Genomic DNA, 19,857 nt, shown 5'->3' with positions numbered 1-19,857 from the left:
TCCCCATTTGTTAAGGTCTTTAACTTCTCGCAATAATATTTTAAAGTTTGATGTAGAGATCATAACTTATCTTTTGTTGGATTCCTAGACATTTTTTAGTTTTATGCTACTTAGAAATAGCACCTTTGAAAGTTTTTCATTTTCTAAACTTTCATCACTGGCATACAGAGATAATTTTTTTAGTCACCTTTTATTCAGCTTCCTTGCTAAACTCACTGATTTTTAGTAATTTATAGATTCTGTTGGATTCTCTCTGATTATATGTACCGTTATGCCATCTCAGAATAATGATAGTTTTCTTCCTTTCCTATCCTATAGTCTCTCTTTTCTTACCTTATTGCAATGGTATTAGAAAAATAGGGGTTACCTTTGGGGTAGAAGGAAAGGGTAGTGATTGAGGTTCAGGGAATGCTGGTCAGGTGTAGTTTCTAAATCTTGGTGGTGGTTACACAGACATGTCCACTTCATGAATTCATTGAGCTGTTCACTTTTTGTGTGTGTGTGTGGTATGCGGGCCTCTCACTGTTGTGGCCTCTCCCGTTGCGGAGCACAGGCTCCGGATGCGCAGGCTCAGTGGCCATGGCTCATGGGCCCAGCCGCTCCGTGGCATGTGGGATCTTCCTGGACCGGGGCACGAACCTGTGTCCCCTGTATCGTCAGGCGGACTCTCAACCACTGCGCCACCGGGGAAGCCCTAAGCTGTTCACTTTTAACTTGTGAACTTTTCTGTTTATATTTCAACTGTACATTTAAAAATAGTATTAGTGTGGTGGTTTAAAATATATACACAAATTGACATTCTCTTCAAAATATGTCTGCAAATTCTTTGACACACCCTGTGAGTATGATCTGGACTTAGTGACTCAGTTCTAGTGAATATAAAAAGAGAAAATGTTGGTATGCAACTTTGAAGACTCGGTCATTAAAGGCATCTTAGCTTCCTGCTTGTTCTTAGACTGCTTGCCCTGGGGAAAATTAGCTGCCAAGAGAAACTGAGGCCTCCAACCAAAAGCCATGTGAATGCGCCATCTTGGAAGTATAACATCCAGCCCCAGGCAAGCCTTCAGGTGACAGCAGCCCCACCTGATATCCTGACTGAAAACTCTTGAGGACCCCGAGCCAGTACCATCCAGCTATGCCACTCCCAGATTCCTGACCCTCAGAAATGTAAGATAATATGTTATAAGCAGCTAAGTTTTTTGGAGGGGAGGGTAGTTTTTTTACACAGTGGTAGACAATATCACTATCTAGTAAAAGTCATCCTAAAAAATGTTGGCTTGACAGGCTCAAACTGCACCACAGAACCTTATTTCTACCCCCTGCCTCCTTTTCAAAGAACTGTACTGGACTTCCCTGGTGGTCCAGTGGTTAAGACTCTGAGCTCCCAATGCAGGGGGCCTGGGTTCGATCCCTGGTCGGGGAACTAGATCCTGCATGCCGCAATGAAGATCCCACATGCCGCAACTAAAAGATCCTGTGAGCAGCAACTAAGACCCAGTGCAGCCAAATAAAAAAAGCAAATAAATAAATAAATATTAAAAAACAACAAAAACCCAAGAAACTAAAGAACTGTACCACCACCGACACCCTGTTGGCTGAGGACCAAGTCACAGTGAGCACAGAGGCTGGTGCATGGTGCGTGTGCAATTTTCCTGGCCCTCTTTTGGTGCCGAAAAGGAGATGGAATTCATGCCAGCATGAGGGGCCATTTATTGCTCAGGGGTTGGGCCCCCACGTTTTGGGGGAGTTCCCCCATCACTTCCTCCCCCCATTGTCCCCATGGACCCCTCGAGTGGCAGGTTGCTGAGCTGATCGTGGAGAGAGCACATCTTCAAGTGTAGATAGTCCAGAGCGGCCACCTTCTCCCTGTAACGAGAGAGTGGGCAGTTAGTACTTGGGAGGCCCGATGCCTCGGGGCTGGTGTGGAAGCCGGGGGTGACTCAAGCCCTTTCCCCAAGACCTCACCCTCCTCCCATGCCCTCAGCCTCCTTCCTCACTCCGGCTTCATCTTGTCCGTCAGCAGCAGGTTCTTGGCCCGCAAGGCTTCGTCTTGGGCCAGCCGAAGGGTGGAGCTCAGGGCCTCTGCCCTGACGTGTTTGGCCAAGGCCTGGCGCTCCAGCTCCTGGGGAGAGGAGTGTAGGTGCTGCTAGGCTTGCTGGACTGGGCTGGGAGTGGAGGGGGATCTGGATCGTGGAGGGCAAAGGGCAGGGTTCCCTAGGGCCCGCATTCCTCCCCCAGAGTATCCCATCATGCCTTGAGCCTGAGGCTGACCCCAGCATCCCACAGTGCACTGGGCCTCCCAAGTCCCATTGTGCACTAGACTTGTGTCTGTCCCACTGTCTGTCCCCTACTGCACTGGCCTTCTTTGTCCCTGTAAGCAGTAAATCAGCATCTATCACATTGTCCCCTAATGCCCATGAGCCATCATGCATTTGATGTCTGGGCCCCGGTATCCCATCACATGGGGATCATCTACATCCCATAATTCACATTATGGGATGTGACCCCCACATCTTATCAATTAGGCCAGCCTCTCAGTCACAGTAATAGTCCTCAGTGCTCTGGTTCCCTATATCCCACAGTGTACCAGCCCCCATGTCCTATCACGTCTTAGTCCTCTAGATCTGCCACATGACTGTCCGTTACTGCCTCATTTGTCTGTTTCACCCACTACAACTCATATCCCATCATACATTAGGCCAATATCCCATAATATACTAGATCTCTATGTTTCAGAATGTACACCAGCCTCAAGTTCCATCAGTTATTGGGCCTGAGTCTGTGTGCAATGGCTCACGAAGAGCTGTGGTTCCATTTCCCATAATGCATTAGCTCACTGTGACCTGCTATTCGCTGGGTCCCCTCTCTGATCTCAGTGATCCCATATAATGCATTGCCTCTCTTAAGTCTCACAGAAAATCAGGCTTATATTCCATGAAGCTATAGACTGGTGTTTGTCTCCTCTGTCCCACAGTGCACCAGATCCGTGTCCCATCATGTTTTGGGCCCATATCCATCACCCAAGCTTCCACAATGATTGACCTATGACTCACTAAACACCAAACAGCTCCCCTCTCACCCCGTCCCGAAGTATTAGAGCCAATGTTCCCCCAACACCTCCTGCCCACAGCTCATCCTTCCCATCCTGCCACACACCAGAAGTATCCTTGTGCCTGGGGCTCCCCCGCCCTGCCCTGACCAAAAAGTGGGGCATAGTGGCCCATGGTGCTTGGTACCAGAATCTTCTTGTGTAGCCTCTGGCAGCTGGGGCAGGCAGGAACCAGGCCCCTCTGCCTCACCTCGTCCACTAGCAGGGTCAGCGCTCGCTCCAGCAGCTGCTGCGAGAACTCCGTGGACAGCTGCTGTCCCTGGCTGGGGGAGGGGTAGTCACCAGGTGAAAGAGGCCTCGGACCAACTCCATTCCCAGGACACACCATGCCCATCTCCCCAGCCTCCACCCAGGTCCCGTTTCCACCATGCGCCCAGGCAACCTTCCCACCATGCACTGGGCCCAAACTACAGTTCATCTGGTATGCTCTGGTTTCCGCAGCGTGGGGAGATCTCACAGTGCCTGGGGATTTCCACCACACGGTCCTCGGTTCATCAAGAACTCACATTTCCCACAATGCGCTAGTTAAAACCGATCCCATGTTGTATTGGAAATGCTCTGCACCCTTCCTAACACAGATCAAGCATGGTATCTGTCGACTTCCGACACCCCAAGGTCTCATTTCCCTACGATGCACTGAGAAAACCTGCCTCCCACCCAGTACCACTGCCCAGCCTTCCCACAATGCACTGGAAATCCAAGATGCTCGAAACATATCAAGTCTTTCTTGCGTTCCACAAGACACTGACTTCACCTTGTGGGGGGGGAAGAAATGTGACTCCCATAATGCCGCGAGACTGCCTCATCCTACAATACATGGGGATGCCCTGTCTCCCACAATGAATTTCCCTCTCCACTCTTGCTAAAGTCTCATCTCCTTCAATGCTTGGTCCTCAATACGATGCAGAATGCACCTGGAGCCAGGCGCTGCCCCCTTACCTGGCACAGCGGGCACAGGAGCCTTGGGGGGCCCGATCCAGGTTCATAGAGAGGTCAGACCCTCTACGAGAGCTCTGAAAGTGCCGCCCAAGCTCCTCCAGAATCGGTTTCACTGGGCCCAGCGCCTCCAGTTCGCTTCTCAGTGAAGCCACAGACACTGCTGACCGCTGCACCCTGCGGTGTGAGAGTAAACAGTACAGTGAGGTCGCCTCTCCAACAGTATACAGGCATCCTCCGATTTTTGAAAGTTCGCTTTACCCCACTTCATTTTTACAAAAGGCCTACATTAGTACCTGTTTTCACTAACCAAAAGAAGTCCGAAGAGGATTTGCCCTTTTATGAAAAAAAGCGCAAAGCATTTGTTTTGTAGCAAGCTGTTACAGAAGCAGGACACACTCCAAGCAGCGAGAGGGGCGCCACCAAGCCCCTTCTCTGAGAACTACACTCAGTGTCTCAGCACCAAGCCACCATAGCTTTGAACTGTGTTGTCTATGGGCACCTGTGCTTTATCTCAATTTATTTTGTGCATCTGTTAGCAAGATGTATTCTAAGGTAATTGCTTCTTCGCTTTATGCTATTTTGGCTTACCAAAGGTTTCACAGGAACTGCTCTACTTTTGGATGGCAGGGAAACCTGTAGTGCCAGCAAGGCTCCACCCCAAATTAGCCCAGCACCTCTGTCTCCACCCAGTTTTCAATACCCCGCTCTGCCTTGCCCCCTCTGCTCTGATTGGTACCTCCTTTTGCATTTTATTGCCGGGAATGTACCTCCCTGTTCTCTAATTGGTTTCCCCTGTTCCAACTTGGCTCCGCCCCTTGTCCTTGTAAGGTGTGGAACTCGCCTCTTCTCTAAGTGGCTCCGCCCCTCAGTGCTTCTTACGTATAACACGCCCCTCCCTACTCTCTAACTGGGGTTTCCACCTGTCAGTATATGCGCTCCACCCGATTGGCCCACCCCTTTCCCTCAAGGCTCCGCCCTCCCACGTCCCCGCCCCGTGCGCTAGTCTGGGTCCTTACATGGTGCACAGCTCTTCCGTCCGGCCCCGCAGCTCCTGCAGGCCCCGCGCGGCCTGCGCCTGCTCGCGCTGCGCTCGCTCCCACTGGCCCAGGAAGCTGTCGAGCCTGCCGCCTAGGCCCCCGAGCAGCCGTAGGGCCTCCTGCACGGCCCCCTCCTCCTGATGCCACCGGGCGGTCAGTGAGGACACCTCCCTCCTGTAGGGGTAGAGGTAAGGAACGCGTCAGGGCTAGGTTTGGATACGCCCCCGTCCGCCGCGCCCCGCCAAGACCACGCCCGTGGCTCCGGACCCACCCTGACCCCAAATTCTCCTGTCCTGTTCACTTATTGGGATCCTCTCATGTCCTCCAGAACCCTGCCTCTATCCCCTTATCAGGTATCCTGGCCTTCTCTCGGCCTGCCTCCCAGCCCCACATCAGCTCCTCCAGACACTGCCTCCTCAAGATACCGCTCGCGCCAACCCTTTGGAGTTGGAGCCTCCAAAGACCTGCCACGTTCCAAAACCCGCCCACCTCATTTTCACCAGACGCGGACCCCCCTGCCACCGGCCCTATGTTCAAAACTCGGTTCTTCGAAGTCCTGCCCTTCCGGGTCACCGCCCCCAGAACGCTCCTCTTCGAGGGTCCACCCCCTGGGCCCATCCCAGGATCCCACTCACCTCAGCTCCTCAAGGTAGGCAGAGACCTTCTGCAACTCCTGCTCGCTCACGATGGGGCCCTCCCCTGCCCGGGGCCCCATTCCCCAGCCGCCTGGGGCCAGGCCTCGCCGTCGCGGGGATTCGTCGGGGCTCCCTGGCGGGCTGGAGCAGCCTGGGGGCTGGGTGGCGAGGCCCATGCCATGGCGGGAGAGGCCAGCCTCCAGCTTCTGCTCCAGCCCCTGCAGCTCAGCCTCCTGCCTCCTGGGCGTCTCATCCTGCATCTGGAGGTAGCGCAGCTTCTCCTGGGCGGGGAAAGAGGGCAGGGTTACTGCGTCCGGCCCCTTGCCTCCCACCACTACCACCGCCTCCACCACCAAATCCGCCCAGTGAATTCCTGAGGCTGGAAAGTGAATGGATGTGGACACGGGATATCGGGAAGTCCCACCTGAAGTCTTGATGGACTCCCGCTTGCTGTTACTAGGGAGGGATGCCCCATTCGAAGCCCAGCTGGAGTCCAACTCACCTTGGACTGAATGCCTGCCTCTTTGTCTCCATCTATCCCTCCACCCTCACTCTAATCCTCGAAGGCATCCAATTCCAGTCCCTCCTGTTTAGGAAGAATAGCTGAAGCTTTTCCAACATTTTGGTGGGAAATGAGTGGGTATGTGGGCAGGACAGGCATTCCCACTCCAAGTCCGATACGAATCCCTCTCTCCGGGACTTGAATATGACTGTGCATGGAAAAGTATGACCATGAACATGAAGGGGCAGTGTGGTGGTGGTGGTGGCAGGGCGAGAAGTCCCACCTGAAGTCTACCTCAAGTACCTCGGTTACTTGAGTACCTTCCTCAAACCCTTAGATCCCTCCCCCTTACCTCCAGCAGGGCAGAGTTCTGCTTCAGGACGTTGGTTTTTATTTCAGCATCTTCCACCGACCGGGTCACCTTCCGGCAGTTCTCCTGGGTCAGGACACCAGGGCAGGGCCCCTGCCTTCCCATTCCAGTTCCGCCTCCCAACCCTTACCCTCGCTATTTTCGATATAGCCTCCACCCCCCGCGTTTAAGGCACGCCCCCTCCTTCCGCAAGGTCTGCCTTCTGCTTATTGGTCTGCCCTTTCCCGGCTTGGTTCCCTTGGCTAAAGAAATGGTTCTTCCTCGGACCTCTGCCATACTCCTTCTCCACTTCACCCCACCTCTATCCTGTCCACCACTCCATTCCGCCCCTCTTCCTCTCACCGCCTTCCTACTTCCGCTTCCTACTCCCGCCCCGTTCCTGCCCCGCAGCGGCTCACCTTGAGTTGACTACAGTACCCTCCTAGTTCTTCCGCCTCTTGCCGCCTTCTCTCTAGATTCTCACTCAGCACAGAACACTCACTCTGGAGCATGGAAGGGAGGAGAGGTTAGCCAGGGCCTCAAGGAGACACCCCGTGGGGAGGAGAGGTGGGAAGCTTCCTTTCCCTTCTGAGCCTCATTCTCCCCAACTGGGCTATGGGTGCATTGAGTTGGAGGATAGCTCTAAGAGGGCAACGTGACCCTGGAGGAAGAGGAGATGTTGCGGGAGGGGGCGGGTGGTCCTCACGACCTGCAGCGTCTGCACGTGCTGGTTAACCCGGGTGGTCTTTTCCTTCAAGCTGGTGATGGAATCTTTGGCGTGGACCAATCCACTGTTAACCCAGCTCTGGGGAAGAATGGGAGACAGGTGGGTCAGTGGGTGCGTGGGAGCAAACCCCAACCACAAGAGAAAGTCTAGAACTAGCTTTACACCTTGATTCTGCCCTGGAATAGCTGTGGAATTTGGGGCCAGGGCTGCGCCTCTTTGATTCTTGGTATAAAACCAGGGGGCAGCCTCGTTTTCTGCTTAGCGGATGGCAAGAAAAATAAGTAGGATCCAGGAGGGAGTCGGGGGTGGGAAGCTCAGACATGGGGGAGAAGGAGGATGGTCTTAACCTGAGATAAATGCCTTTGGGGTCCACATACATAAATAAGATAAACTGTTAAAACACATGCCTGTCTTTCCCTCCAGGCAGTGGAGAATTCTAAAGATAACCCACTTTCCAGATATAAGCACTCACTATGCACCAAGCCAAGACCTTACCCACATTTTCCTTTTTATTCCTCACAGCCACACCTCTTGAGGTTATTTGCCCCATTTTGCAAGTGAGGCAAATGAGGCCCAGAGAGGGGATGTCCCTTGTACTCCCGGGTACACGAGACAGGAGGTGGCCTTGTCAGAATTTATGCTCAGAGCCTTTGTTTCAAACCATGACGCCATATGGCCTCTGTTCATTGCTACCTTATGTCACCATGAAATGCTTTGTGACTCCTATCAAACAAACTGGCTCAGGAGGGATGAATATCTATCATGGATCTCCACTCTCCCATTTCCACATTTATAGAAGAGTTAGCCTGGTACATCACTGCTCAGCCAAAGACGACAATTCCCAGCTGCCCTTACAGCCAGGTGTGGCCATGTGGAATATGAGTGGAAATAATGTAGGCAATTTCCAAGTCATGCCTTTAATAAAGAAAAGTAGCACACCTCCCTTTCTCTCTCCCTACAATGTTGATCGCTAAAGCCAGAGCAGCCATCTTGGACCATGAGATGGAGGACACAATATAAAAGAAAACTGGGGCTTCCCTGGTGGCTCAGTGGTTGAGAGTCCGCCTGCCGATGTAGGGGACGCGGGTTCGTGCCCCGGTCCGGGAGGATCCCACATGCCGCGGAGTGGCTGGGCCCGTGAGCCATGGCCGCTGAGCCTGCGCGTCCGGAGCCTGTGCTCCGCAACGGGAAAGGCCACAGCAGTGAGAGGCCCGCATACTGCAAAAAAACCAAACTGAATCCTCAACCCTGTGAAGCCGCCATACTTAATTCCAACCACTTATGAATACTTTTATACATGTAACCAAGAGAACATTTTCCATCTTGTTTAAACTATGCTACTTTGTACCTTTTTGTTACAGCAGCCAAACTTGTGGCTTAATAGCTGAGCCCCCAGAACACTGGAGCCTCTAACCTACTGCATTTGAAGAGACCTGCTATCCTTGAGACATTTATGTGAGCAACAAACTATCCTGCTTCCACCAGCTGTTTTGGTTTCTTTCACAGCTGTTGAACTAATACACAAAGAGAAAAGAGAGAGCAAGCTTTCTCCATTGTAAAATGGGAACAACTTCACATTTCTTGCGTAACTGCTCTGGAGAACAAGTGTGATAAATATTGTATTAAGGTGACATCAGCAAAATGGTGGAGTCGGGAACCCCCAAATTCCACCCCTCCAAACTGGCCAAAACTATGAGTCAAGTCATTGAGGGGATTATAACAATCATAAATATATATGCACCTAATAGAGCTTCAAAACACATGAATCAAAAACTGTTAGAATTGGGAATTCCCTGGCAGTCCAGTGGTTAGGACTCTGTGCTTTCACTGCTGAGGGCCCCGTTTCAATCCCTGCTCAGGGAACTAAGATCTGCAAGCCCCACAGCGTGGCCAAAAAGAAAAAAAAGACACTGACAGAATTGAAGGGAGAAATTGACAATTTAACAGTAATGGTTGGAGACTACAATACCTCACTTTCAAGAATGGATTGAACAACTAGATCAACAAGGAGATAGAAGACTTGGACAACACTATAAACCAACCAGACCTAACAGGCACCTACAGAACATTCCACCCAACAAAAGAATACACATTCTTCTCAAGTGAAATTAAACGTTGTTCATATGGTCGAGGACAGACCATATATTAAGTGACAAAACAAGTCTCAATAAATTTAAAAGGATTTGAAAACAAAGTATGTTTTCTGACCTCAATGACCTCAGTAGAATGAAATCAGGAATCAATAGCAGAAAGAAATTTGAGAAACTCACAAATATATGGAAATTAAACAACACACTCATAAACAGCCAATGGGTAGAAGAAGAAATCACAAGAGAAATTATACTTAGGAATGAGGGAAAATGAAAACACAACATACCAAAACTTGTGGGATGCAGCAGAGGCAATACTTTGAGGGAAATTTAGAGCTGTAAACACCTACATCAAAAAAGAATTTAAGGGCTTCCCTGGTGGTGCAGTGGTTGAGAGTCCGCCTGCTGATGCAGGGGACACGGGTTTGTGCCCTGGTCCGGGAGGATCCCACATGCCGTGGAGCGGCTGGGCCCGTGAGCCATGGCTGCTGAGCCTATGCATCCGGAGCCTGTGCTCCGCAACGGGAGAGGCCACGGCAGTGAGAGGCCCGCGTACCGCAAAAAAAAAATAAATAAAAGAACTTAAGGTCAGTAACCTGATCTTCCACCTTAAGAAACTAGAAAAAGAAGAGACAACTTAACCCAAAGCTAGCAGAATGAAGGAAATAATAAAGATTAGAGTGGAAAAAAATGAAATAGAGAATAGAAAAACAGTAGAGAAAAATCAACAAAACCAGAAGTTGGTTTTTTGAAAAGGTCAACAAAATTGACAAGTTTTAAGCTAGACTGACCATGAAAAAGAAGGAGAAGGCTCAAATTACTAAAATCAGGAAGGAAAGAGGACATTACTACCAATCTTACGGAAAGAGAAAAGATGACAAGGGAACACTATGAACAATTGTATGTCATCAAACTTGATAATCTAGATGAAATGGACAAATTCCTAGCAAAACACTAACTTAAGAAGGGCTCGGACATCTGGATAGACCTGTAATAAGTAAAGAGGTTGAGTTAGTAATTTTAAAACTTCCAACAAAAAAAGCCCAGATGGCTTCACTGGTGAATTCTACCAATCATTTGAAAAAGAGTTGCTGCCAATTCATCTCAAACCCTTCACCAAAAAAAACCAAAACAAAACCAAAAAAACCCAGAAAACAAACAAAACAGAAGAGGAGGGAACTAACTCATTCTATGAGGCCAATGTTACCCTGATACCAAAACCAAAGACATCACCAGATAATAAAACTACAGATCCATATTCCTTCTGAAAGCAGCCACAAAATTTTCAACAAAATACTGGCAAACCAAGTCCAGCAGCATATAAAAAGGATTATACACCGTGCCAAGTAGGATTTATCCCAGGAATGCAAAATCGGTTCAATGTGAAAATTAACCCATGTAACATTCCGTATTAGTAAAATATAGGGGGAAAAAACACAATCATGTCAATGAATAGAGAAATAGCATTTGACAAAATCCAATGCCCTTTCATGATAAAAACACTCAACAAACTAGAAGCACAAGGGAACTTGCTCATCCTGGTGAAGGGCACCTACAAAAAAGAAAAAAGTTTAAAACCAATAAAACCCACACAAAACCATGGTGCTTTAAAATATGCCCACAAAGTTTTTGAGGCTCTTTTAAAATGTGCAGCCTTATTCCTGTCACTTGAGTGTCAGCTGGACTTAGTGACTCATACCTAGTAAATAGAATAAGGCAGAAGTGATGGTATGTGACTTAAGAAATGAGTTCATAAGAGGAACCATGTCTTCCTTCTTGCTCACTCTTACTCTGGAGAATGATAGTTGCCATGTTCTAAGCAACTACCTATGGAGAGGCCCGTGTGGCAAGGAACTGAGGCCTCCAACCGAGAGCCATGTGAGTGTGCCATCTTGGAAGCCCAACCTCCAGCTCCAATCAAGCCTTCAGATGACTGCAGCCCCTGCCAAAATCTTGACTACAACCTCATGAGAGACCCTAAGTCAGAACCACCCAATTAAGCCACTCCAGGTTTGTTGTTTTAAGGTCGGGAATCATTTGTTTCACAGCAATAGCTGTGATATTTTTAAACTGAAGACCCAACGGTCTTGGATTTCCCATAGGTAGCTGTTCTGGGAAACTAGGGGAGCAGGTTCTGGAGTCAACTCAGTTCTTCCACTTACTAGCTGTGTGACCTCAGGGAGGGGACTTCACCTCTCTAAGCCTCTGTTTCCCTACCTGTAAAATGGGGAGGGACTAACAACTACCTTCACAGGGCTGCTGTTGGGAGGAACACAGGCTAACACAGAAAGGCCCTTGGTCAATACTTGGGAAAAGAGAAAGTGCAGCTGGGGTCACTGGGGGTGAGTTTTAGCTTTACTGCTAGCCTTGGCTAAAAAAGCGAATGGCATGGTGGTGGTGGGGAGCCAAACCTGGGGATAAACCTCTCCTTGGCCATCCACATGCCATGCAACTGGGCAATCCAATTCCCCACTCCGAGCCTGCCTCGGTTTCCCTTCTTGTCAAATGGGAATGAGGATACCTTGCTCAGATGGCGGTGAGGAAAGGTCAAGGGGATGATAGGATCCATAAGCCAAGCGCAGTGATTAGTGTCAGCATCGTTAAACATAGAGACAACACGACAGGACCTACCAGGAAAGGGCTTAGCACCAAGACCCTACAGCAGCCTCAGGGAAATCTGTAGACAGCAGGACAAGTTCCAAGCAGGGCTCAGAAGACCTGCTCTGGTCATTTCCGCATGGAGGCACTGACCTTCCCCCAAAGCAATACTACCTCCTCAGTTGCATCCTTTGGCCTCATAAAGATGTCAGAGCTTAAGACAGGAGCCAGGGAATTCCCTGGTGGTCCCGTGGTTAGGACTCCATGCTCTCACTGCCAGGGGCCTGGGTTCAATTCCTGGTCGGGGAACTAAAATCCCACAAACTGCACAGCACGACCAAAAAAAAAAAAAAAAAAAAAAAAGCCAGGAGCCAAAGCTGTTTGCTTCACCATTCTTCTGCTGACCCTCCATCCAGTCTGGGAATTATCAGGGTCTCCATCGCTCCCAGGTTCTCTTCCTTTCCTCTCTAGTTCTCTGTCCCACCTCTCTCTCTGGTGTCCGTTCCTTCCTTCTCTGGGTCTCTGGCCCCCTCTATCTCTGGTTTTCTGTCTCTGTCCCCCTCCCCAGGTCCCCATCCTCCTCTCTCTGGGTCTCTGTCCTCCTTTCTCTCTGGGTTTCCACCCCACCCCCCTCTCTGCCCATCTCCAGATTTCTCTCCCGATGTAGCTCAGATGCTGTGTGCCAGCCTGTGTTCTTCCTGCCCACCTCCTCACGGTTCCTGCCCATACCCTAAGGTGTTGACTGACAGTACTTCTTCCATTTTATGGAGAAGCCCCATAGAGGCTGATGCTCCCCTGCAGCCCCACAGTGAGCCGCAGCTGCATCAGACCTTGATCTTGGCCGCCCAGGGCTCTTTCTCAGGCATCACAATCCTCTGGAGGATGTGACTCAGAAATAGCTCCGGTGGGAGGCGGACCTCTGCAGGTGCTGCCTGAGCGATGCTGGAAGAGAAGGGGAGGAAAGTGTTCTGGCGGGAGGGGATGCCTCCCAGGCCATCCATCCCACCTGGACTCTCTCTCTCTGCCTGCTGGTTTCTCTCCACCTGGTCCTCTTACCTTGGACCCTCGCCCGGCCTGCCTGCCTCCAATCTCTCCCCTCCAAACGTCTCCCACCCGGGGCCAGAGGCATCTTCTAGGGAAGGAAAGCATCACACTCGCTAAGCTTCTGGTCCTGACCCTGCTTCTTACAAGCTCTCTAACCTTGCAGGGGATCACTCCACCTCTCTCTACCTCACTTATTTTTGTTTTCATCTTCCTTGCAGAACCTCTAAGAGAGGAAAACGAGAGCCCCCCACCACCACCATAGGGATGTAGCACAGTGCCTGGAACATAGCATATGCTCAGTAAATGGGTATGGAGCCCAAATGCCAAGTTGCTCCTTTCCCCTGCCCAGGAACCCGCAGTGGCTCCCCATTGTCCTCAAGAGAATGGAGAATGCCCACATTTCTCAGCCTCTGTGTCCTGTGCCCACCCCCTGCCAGCCTCACCTCTCCCACACACCACAATCTAGCCACAAGGACATGTTCCCCAGGCTCTTTTCAACGCCTGCCCTTTTGCATATGCTGTTCCAGCTAGGTGGAATACCCTTCCCTGTATTCTGCCTTCCTTATCTTCAAGATCCAGCTTGTGTGCTGCCTTTTCTAGAAAGCCTTCCTTGACCATGGTCGGCTGGGCCAAGGCCTTCTTCTTCAGGGCTCCCACAGTGACCTCTACTGCCCCCAGCAATTCAGGTGCTGACTCCTAAGCCCGGCTCCACTACTTAGAAGCCGTATGACTTTGGGTATGCTACTTAACCTTCTAGGGGCTCAATATCTTCATCTGTGAAATGAGGATAAAAATAATGACTAACTATTCCGTGCATACAACTGACTATTGTGCTAAACATTTTACATGAACGAATTTCATTTCATTGTCATGACAACCTCATGAGATGGGTGCAATTCTCTCCAGAACTCTGTTTTGGGTGCTGCTACATTTCTTCTTCCTAGAGCAGTGCCTGGCACATTGTAGGTGTTTAAGAAATATTTCTTGAAAGAACAAACACATGCATCTCCATTTTACAGATGAGGGCACTGAGGCTTCTGGAACACAGAAAGCGCTCAGTATATGCTAGTGAATCTTTTTTTTTTTTTTTTTTGACCATGCTGTGTGGCATGCGGGATCTTAGTTCCCTGAGCTGGGATTGAAGCCATGCCCCCTGCAGTGGAAGCTTGGAATCCTAACCACTGGACCGCCGGGGAATTCCCGCTAGTGAATCTTATTAGTATCATTCTGGCCGTGATTATTGTTAGTGTAATTCTCAGTGTCCATGTCAAGCCAAGTTCAGGGTCTGACCCAGGAGAAGCCTGGCAGGGGGTGAAGGTTGGTGGGAGAGTTAAAGGACCAAGCTGTAGCATTCTATGCTCTAATCAGGAATTCTCTAAATTCTCCTAGGTCTTGCTCACCTCCCAGTTTTGCCCCACAGCCTGAGGTGGTCCACTCAGAGAACTCCTGCTTATCCGTCAAAGCCCAGTTCCAACACTGCCTCCTCCAGAAGTTTTCCCTGATCCCCCTAGCCTGGTTTGAGGGGCCCTTTTCTGGGATCCCCAGTGTTACCTCCATTATGGAATTTGTCACCCCAGTCTGTATCTGTCACTCCCACCAGACGGGGGGCTTCCCTGGGGCAGGGACCTGGCCCGATTCCTATCTGTGACTCCAGCTTCACCCAGGACATTTGGAAGTGACTGAATGAACAAAAGACCAACTCGCAGGCAGCCGGCAGCATTCACCCTGGATGGAGCAGATTTATGGCTGACTGTAGGGCCTCAAAGGGTGACAAGAACCTTCTCGTTCCAAATCAAGAAGACACCCCCCCCAAACCCATCCTCAGTATTTGCCTACCACCAGGGGAGAACCCTCGTATTCCCCAGCCCGGCCGAGGGCCCTCTCACCAGTATTTCCGTGATGTCTGGGTCATCTGGAGCCCAGGGTGGGATGGGCACGGGCAATGCCAGTAGGCTGCTGTCTTCCACGGTTGAGTCTGTCCCCGAGGAGTCGGTGGGCTCCATGGCGGCCAGGTTGAGCAGGGACACATTGGTGCAGGCTGAGGACCGTTTGAGGTTCAGGCAGCAGTGCATTGGCTCATAGGACATCCGAGGCTCCACCCTAGGGAAGAGAAACAGGCAGGAGGGTCAAGATGCCACCCCAGCAGGGTATGGCCCCTCCCACCTCCCTGTCTGCACATTCCCTACTCTCTCTGATTTCAACCTCGCCGCCTGCTTTCTTCTTTCTCCTCCATCCCTGCTACCTGTTTTCCTCCCTTTCCACCAGCACCCACAGTGGGACTTCTGCTCTGTCAGAGGCAAGGGCTGGGTGCTGGGACCGCCCCCGACAGGGTGTGACAAACCCACCCGTGGAAGGACACAGCCTTCTTTTTCTTTGAGATCCCTTTGACTGGGCTGGTCACACCCCCAGGAGCCTCGGGGACCAGCTGGGAGCGACTCTCAACCCCCGTGGGGGGGTCCCCAGCCTCATGGATCTCTTTGGACTGCCAGATCGTCTTCACCACCACGCTCGCCATGGCCTGTGGAGGGCCCGGCTCCCAGGGGCTCCTTCCTCTGAGGCTCTCCACCTACACTGACCACTGACCCTCAAGGTCCCCTGTCCCCACAAGCCTGCCTCATAAAGGACCCAACCACTGGGCCCCAGTAACGGGGGGTGGGGGCACAAGGGTGGGGAAACGTGACTTGGCACGTTCCCCCGGGGGGCTCAGTGAACTCTTGTTCAGGATTCTAGTTCTACCCTGATCTGTCCCTCCCCTTCAGAAACACAGTGAAATTCCTTCTAGTCCAGAACTTACAGTGGACGGACCCACTGGTTCTTGGGAGGGGTCCAAATTACCTTTCCCTGAAACTCACTGTGGGGTCACCCAGCCCCCCCATTCAGACTTGCTTCATCATGTACTACCTTGGATTTGTCACTTTCCCAGGATCTGGGGGACGATGAGGATTGAATACCAGCGCTGGAGGATCTTACATTCTATGGGGGGTTGGAAGGGGACAGGCAGGCAATAGAAACAAACCAAAAATACCAGATGTCCGAACGTGATATAAAGGGAATCAAAACTGGGTGATGGCCATGTGGACATTTGTCAAAGCTTGTCGATTTGTGCACCTGGGATTTGAGCCTTTTATCGTGTGTGAATTCTGCTTATTAAAGCATCTAAGCAAGCACTGAACTATAGTTCATTATGTGCATGTTGAATATTTGGAGTTGTGTTAGACCCCGGGACTGCTGTAACAAAGTCCTGCAGACTGAGCGTCTTAAACCGTAGCTAGTTATTGTCTGACAGTTCTGGAGGCCAGAAGTCCAAGGTCAAGGTGTCAGCAGGGTTGGTTCCTTCTGAGGCTGTGAGGGAGAATCTGTGCCTCTCTCCTAGTGTCTGGTATCCTTAGGTGTTCCTTGGTTTGTAGATGGCCATCTTCTCCCCGTGTCTTCACACTACCTTCTCTGTGGAACTGTTTATCTCTGTGTCCAAATTTCCCCCCTTTTAAGGAACTGGACATATTGGATTAGGGCCCACCCAAATGACCATGTCTTAACTTGATCATCTGTAAAGACCCTATTTCCAAATAAGGCCAAATTCACAGCGACTGCGGGTTAGGACTTGAGCATCTCTTGCAGGACGTAATGCAACCCGTAACAGGGTTGATGAGTACCGATATCTGCAACTTTGTTTTATTCTGTTTTTTAATTGTTTTTTTATTGAATAAATTTGACTTTGTTGTTGTTGTCGTTGTTTTGTTTTTTGCCACGCTGCACGGCTTGTGGGATCTTAGTTCCCTGACCAGGGATCGAACCTGGGCCAAGTCCTAATCACTGGACTGCCAGGGAATTCCCAGACATATAGTGTTTATAAATTTAAAGTGTGTCTTACTTTGATACATTTATATATTATAATATTGCCATTGTAGCTATATTATCACATCATTATAGCACAATATTGTTATCTATATTCACTATACTCTGTATTAGATCTCTATCGCTTATTTATTATTTGTTGCAAGTTTGTACCCTTAAACAACATCAATCGTATCTCCCACACCCTATCTGCTGGTAACCACCATTTTAATCTTTTTTTACAGGTTAGACTTTTTAAGATTCCACATATAAGTGAAATCATACAGTACTTGTCTTTTCTGTCTGGTTTATCTAGCTTAGCATAATGTGCTCAGGGTCTGTCTGCGTGGCTGAAAACAGCAGAATATCCTCTTTTCTCACGGCCAGATAATATTCCATTGTGTGTATATACCACCTGGTTGTTTCCATATCTTGGCTATTGTGAATAGTGCCATTTGCAACTTACTTTGAATGCATTAAAAATACATGATGGGAAAAAAAAAATACATGATGGGGGCTTCCCTGGTGGCGCAGTGGTTGAGAGTCCGCCTGCCTTTGCAGGGGACGCGGGTTCGTGCCCTGGTCCGGGAGGATCCCACATGCCGTGGAGGGGCTGGGCCCGTGATCCATGGCTGCTGAGCCTGCGCTCCACAACAGGAGAGGTCACAACAGTGAGAGGCCTGCGTACCGCAAAAAAAAAAACAACAAAAAACATGATGGATTTGGACTTCCCTGGTGGCACAGTGGCTAAGAAACTGCCTGCCAACTCAGGGGACATGGGTTCAAGCCCTGGTTGGGAAGATCCCACATACTGCGGACAACTAAGCCCGTGCGCCACAACTACTGAGTCTGCTCGCCTAGAACCCGTGCTCCACAACAAGAGAAGCCACCACAACGAGAAGCCCGTGCACGGCAACGAAGAGTAGACCCCACTTGCCGCAACTAGAGAAAGCCCGCGCGCAGCAACGAAGACCCAATGCAGCCATAAATAAATAAATATATAAAATTAAAATAAATAAATAAATAAATTAGGATAACTTGGAAAAAAAAAAAAAAGACTCCTGCGCTCCCAGTGCAGGGGGCTTGGGTTCGATCCCTGCTCAGGGAACTAGATCCTGCATGGATGCTGCAACTAAGAGTTCACGTGCCGCAACTAAGAAGCCGGCAAGCTGCAACTAAGGAGCCCGCCTGCTGCAACTGAGACCCAGCGCAACCAAATAAAATAAATAAATTTTTTAAAAATTTTAAAAAAAGGGGCTTCCCTGGTGGCGCAGTGGTTGAGAGTCCACCTGCTGATGCGGGGGACACGGGTTCGTGCCCCAGTCTGGGAAGATCCCACATGCCGCGGAGCGGCTAGGCCCGTGAGCCATGGCCGCTGAGCCTGCGCATCCGGAGCCTGTCCTCCGCAACAGGAGAGGCCACAACAGTGAGAGGCCCGCGTACCGCAAAAAATAAATAAATAAATAAAATAAAATAAAATAAAATAAAATAACACATGATGGATTGATGGATGGAGGAAGGGAAGGCCAGATGGACTTGTGATAAAGCGAGTGGAGTAAAATGTTAATGCCAGCATTGGGGCGATGGGGTATATGGGTGTTTGCTGTACAGTTGTTTCAACTTTCTGAATATTTAGAAATTTTCATTGTGAAATGTTGGAGAAGAAACTGGGTGATGGGGATGAAATTGTATCATGGGGGGGCTTGCTTTAAAATAATCCAGTGGGGGGTAGGGAAGTCAAATGCAGGGGATTATAAATGAAAGAATAAAGCTCATATGTTGATAACTGTTGGAGCTGGGTATATGGGGGTGCATTATACCCTTCTGCTTTGCAGGGGTATATTTGAAAATTTCTATAACACATTAAAAAAATTTTTTTTGTTTTTATTTTTTGGCTGTGCCACATGGCATGCGGGATCTTAGTTCCACAACCAGGGTTTGAATCCAAGCCCACTGTATTGGGAGTGCAGAGTCTAAACCACTGGACCACCAGGGAAGTCCCTTAAAATTTTTTTAATTGAAGTATAGTTGATTTACAGTGTTTCAGGTATACAGCAAAGTAATTCAGTTTTATATATATATATATATATATATATATGTATATGTGTATATCTATTCTTTTTCAGATTCTTTTCCATTCTAGGTTATTACAGGATAGTGAATAAAGTTCCCTGTGCTATATAGTAGGTCCTTGTTGTTTGTCTATTCTATATAAAGTAGTGTGTACCTGTTAATTTCACATTCCCAATTTATCCCTCCCTCCTTCCCCTTTGGTAACCATAAGTTTGTTTTCTATGTCTGTGAGTCTATTCCTATTTCGTAAGTTCTTTGTATCATTTTTTTTAGATTCCCCATATAACTGATATCACATGATATTTGTCTTTCTCTGACTTACTTCACTTAGTGTAATAATCTCTAGGTCCATCCATGTTGCTGCGAATGGCATTATTTCATTCTTTTTCATGGCTGAGCAGTATTCCATTGTATATATGTACCTCATCTTCCTTAGCCATTCATCTGTTGATGGACATTTAGGTTGCTTCCATGTCTTGGCTATTGTAAATAGTGTTGTTATGAACGTTGGAGTGCATGTATCTTTGAATTAGAGTTTCGTCTTTCCCGGATATATGCCCAGGAGTAGGATTGCTGTAACACATTTTTTTTTTTTTAATACTGGATAACATGTTCAAGTACGACACGGAGAGGTCACTTTATTTTTTTATTTCTTTATTTATTGGCCACGATGCACGGCATGTGGGATTTTAGTTCCCTGACCAGGGATTGAACCCATGCCCCTTGTGGTGGAAGCACAGAATCTTAATCACTGGACCGCCAGGGAAGTCCCGAGAGGTCACTTTAAATCCCTAAATCCAGAAGTTCTCTCCTAAGAGGGGACATTGCATTGAGACCTGAAGGATGAGCCAGCCATGGGGAAAGCTGAGGTGGGCAGGGGGCAGGAATGAGTCTGGACGGTCTTAATGGCCAAGAGGAGG

The 19,857-nt window shown here is 49.3% G+C and overlaps 1 protein-coding gene and 1 long non-coding RNA gene across 4 annotated transcripts; one reads left to right on the top strand and one right to left on the bottom strand.

Annotated features, from left to right (window-relative positions):
• Positions 1 to 1,349: 1,349 nt before the first annotated feature.
• Positions 1,350 to 16,738, bottom strand: TSKS (testis specific serine kinase substrate). 2 transcript variants are annotated; one of them, XM_089902550.1, is made up of 11 exons: positions 15,376 to 16,738; positions 14,917 to 15,130; positions 7,281 to 7,376; positions 6,991 to 7,074; positions 6,575 to 6,685; positions 5,721 to 6,001; positions 5,065 to 5,259; positions 4,049 to 4,222; positions 3,237 to 3,372; positions 1,966 to 2,165; positions 1,350 to 1,866 (listed from the first exon to the last, which is right to left on the bottom strand). In XM_089902550.1, exons 1-11 carry the CDS (start codon positions 15,543 to 15,545, stop codon positions 1,710 to 1,712), a joined length of 1,818 nt encoding a protein of 605 aa, XP_089758676.1. In that variant the 5' UTR covers positions 15,546 to 16,738; the 3' UTR covers positions 1,350 to 1,709. The 2 variants fall into 2 exon arrangements, with proteins under 2 accessions (XP_089758676.1, XP_030617049.1); XM_030761189.2 differs by having other exon boundaries at positions 1,998 to 2,122; positions 6,575 to 6,658; positions 15,376 to 16,734.
• Positions 5,624 to 16,756, top strand: LOC111180599 (uncharacterized). 2 transcript variants are annotated; one of them, XR_016390896.1, is made up of 3 exons: positions 5,638 to 5,734; positions 8,660 to 11,398; positions 14,420 to 16,756. It is a non-coding gene; the product is annotated as an uncharacterized LOC111180599 (long non-coding RNA). The 2 variants fall into 2 exon arrangements; XR_004023045.2 differs by lacking the exon at positions 8,660 to 11,398 and having other exon boundaries at positions 5,624 to 5,734.
• Positions 16,757 to 19,857: the final 3,101 nt, after the last annotated feature.

This window comes from Delphinapterus leucas, chromosome 20, assembly GCF_059928025.1.
Source record: "Delphinapterus leucas isolate spDelLeu-1000000601 "Yukka" chromosome 20, BTC_Dleu_Yukka2, whole genome shotgun sequence".
NCBI lineage: Eukaryota > Metazoa > Chordata > Mammalia > Artiodactyla > Monodontidae > Delphinapterus > Delphinapterus leucas.
This window is presented reverse-complemented; position numbering and strand designations above follow the sequence as displayed.

Excerpts from the sequence above, each read along its gene's own strand:
- TSKS (XM_089902550.1), bottom strand. The coding sequence starts at position 15,545 with ATGGCGAGCGTGGTGGTGAAGACGATCTGGCAGTCCAAAGAGATCCAT. Across the intron at positions 6,686-6,990 it reads GGTACTGTAGTCAACTCAAG|GGGCCCTGCCCTGGTGTCCT; the intron begins GTGAGCCGCTGC and ends ATGGGAAGGCAG. Across the intron at positions 4,223-5,064 it reads ACGGAAGAGCTGTGCACCAT|GGTGCAGCGGTCAGCAGTGT; the intron begins GTAAGGACCCAG and ends CTCACACCGCAG.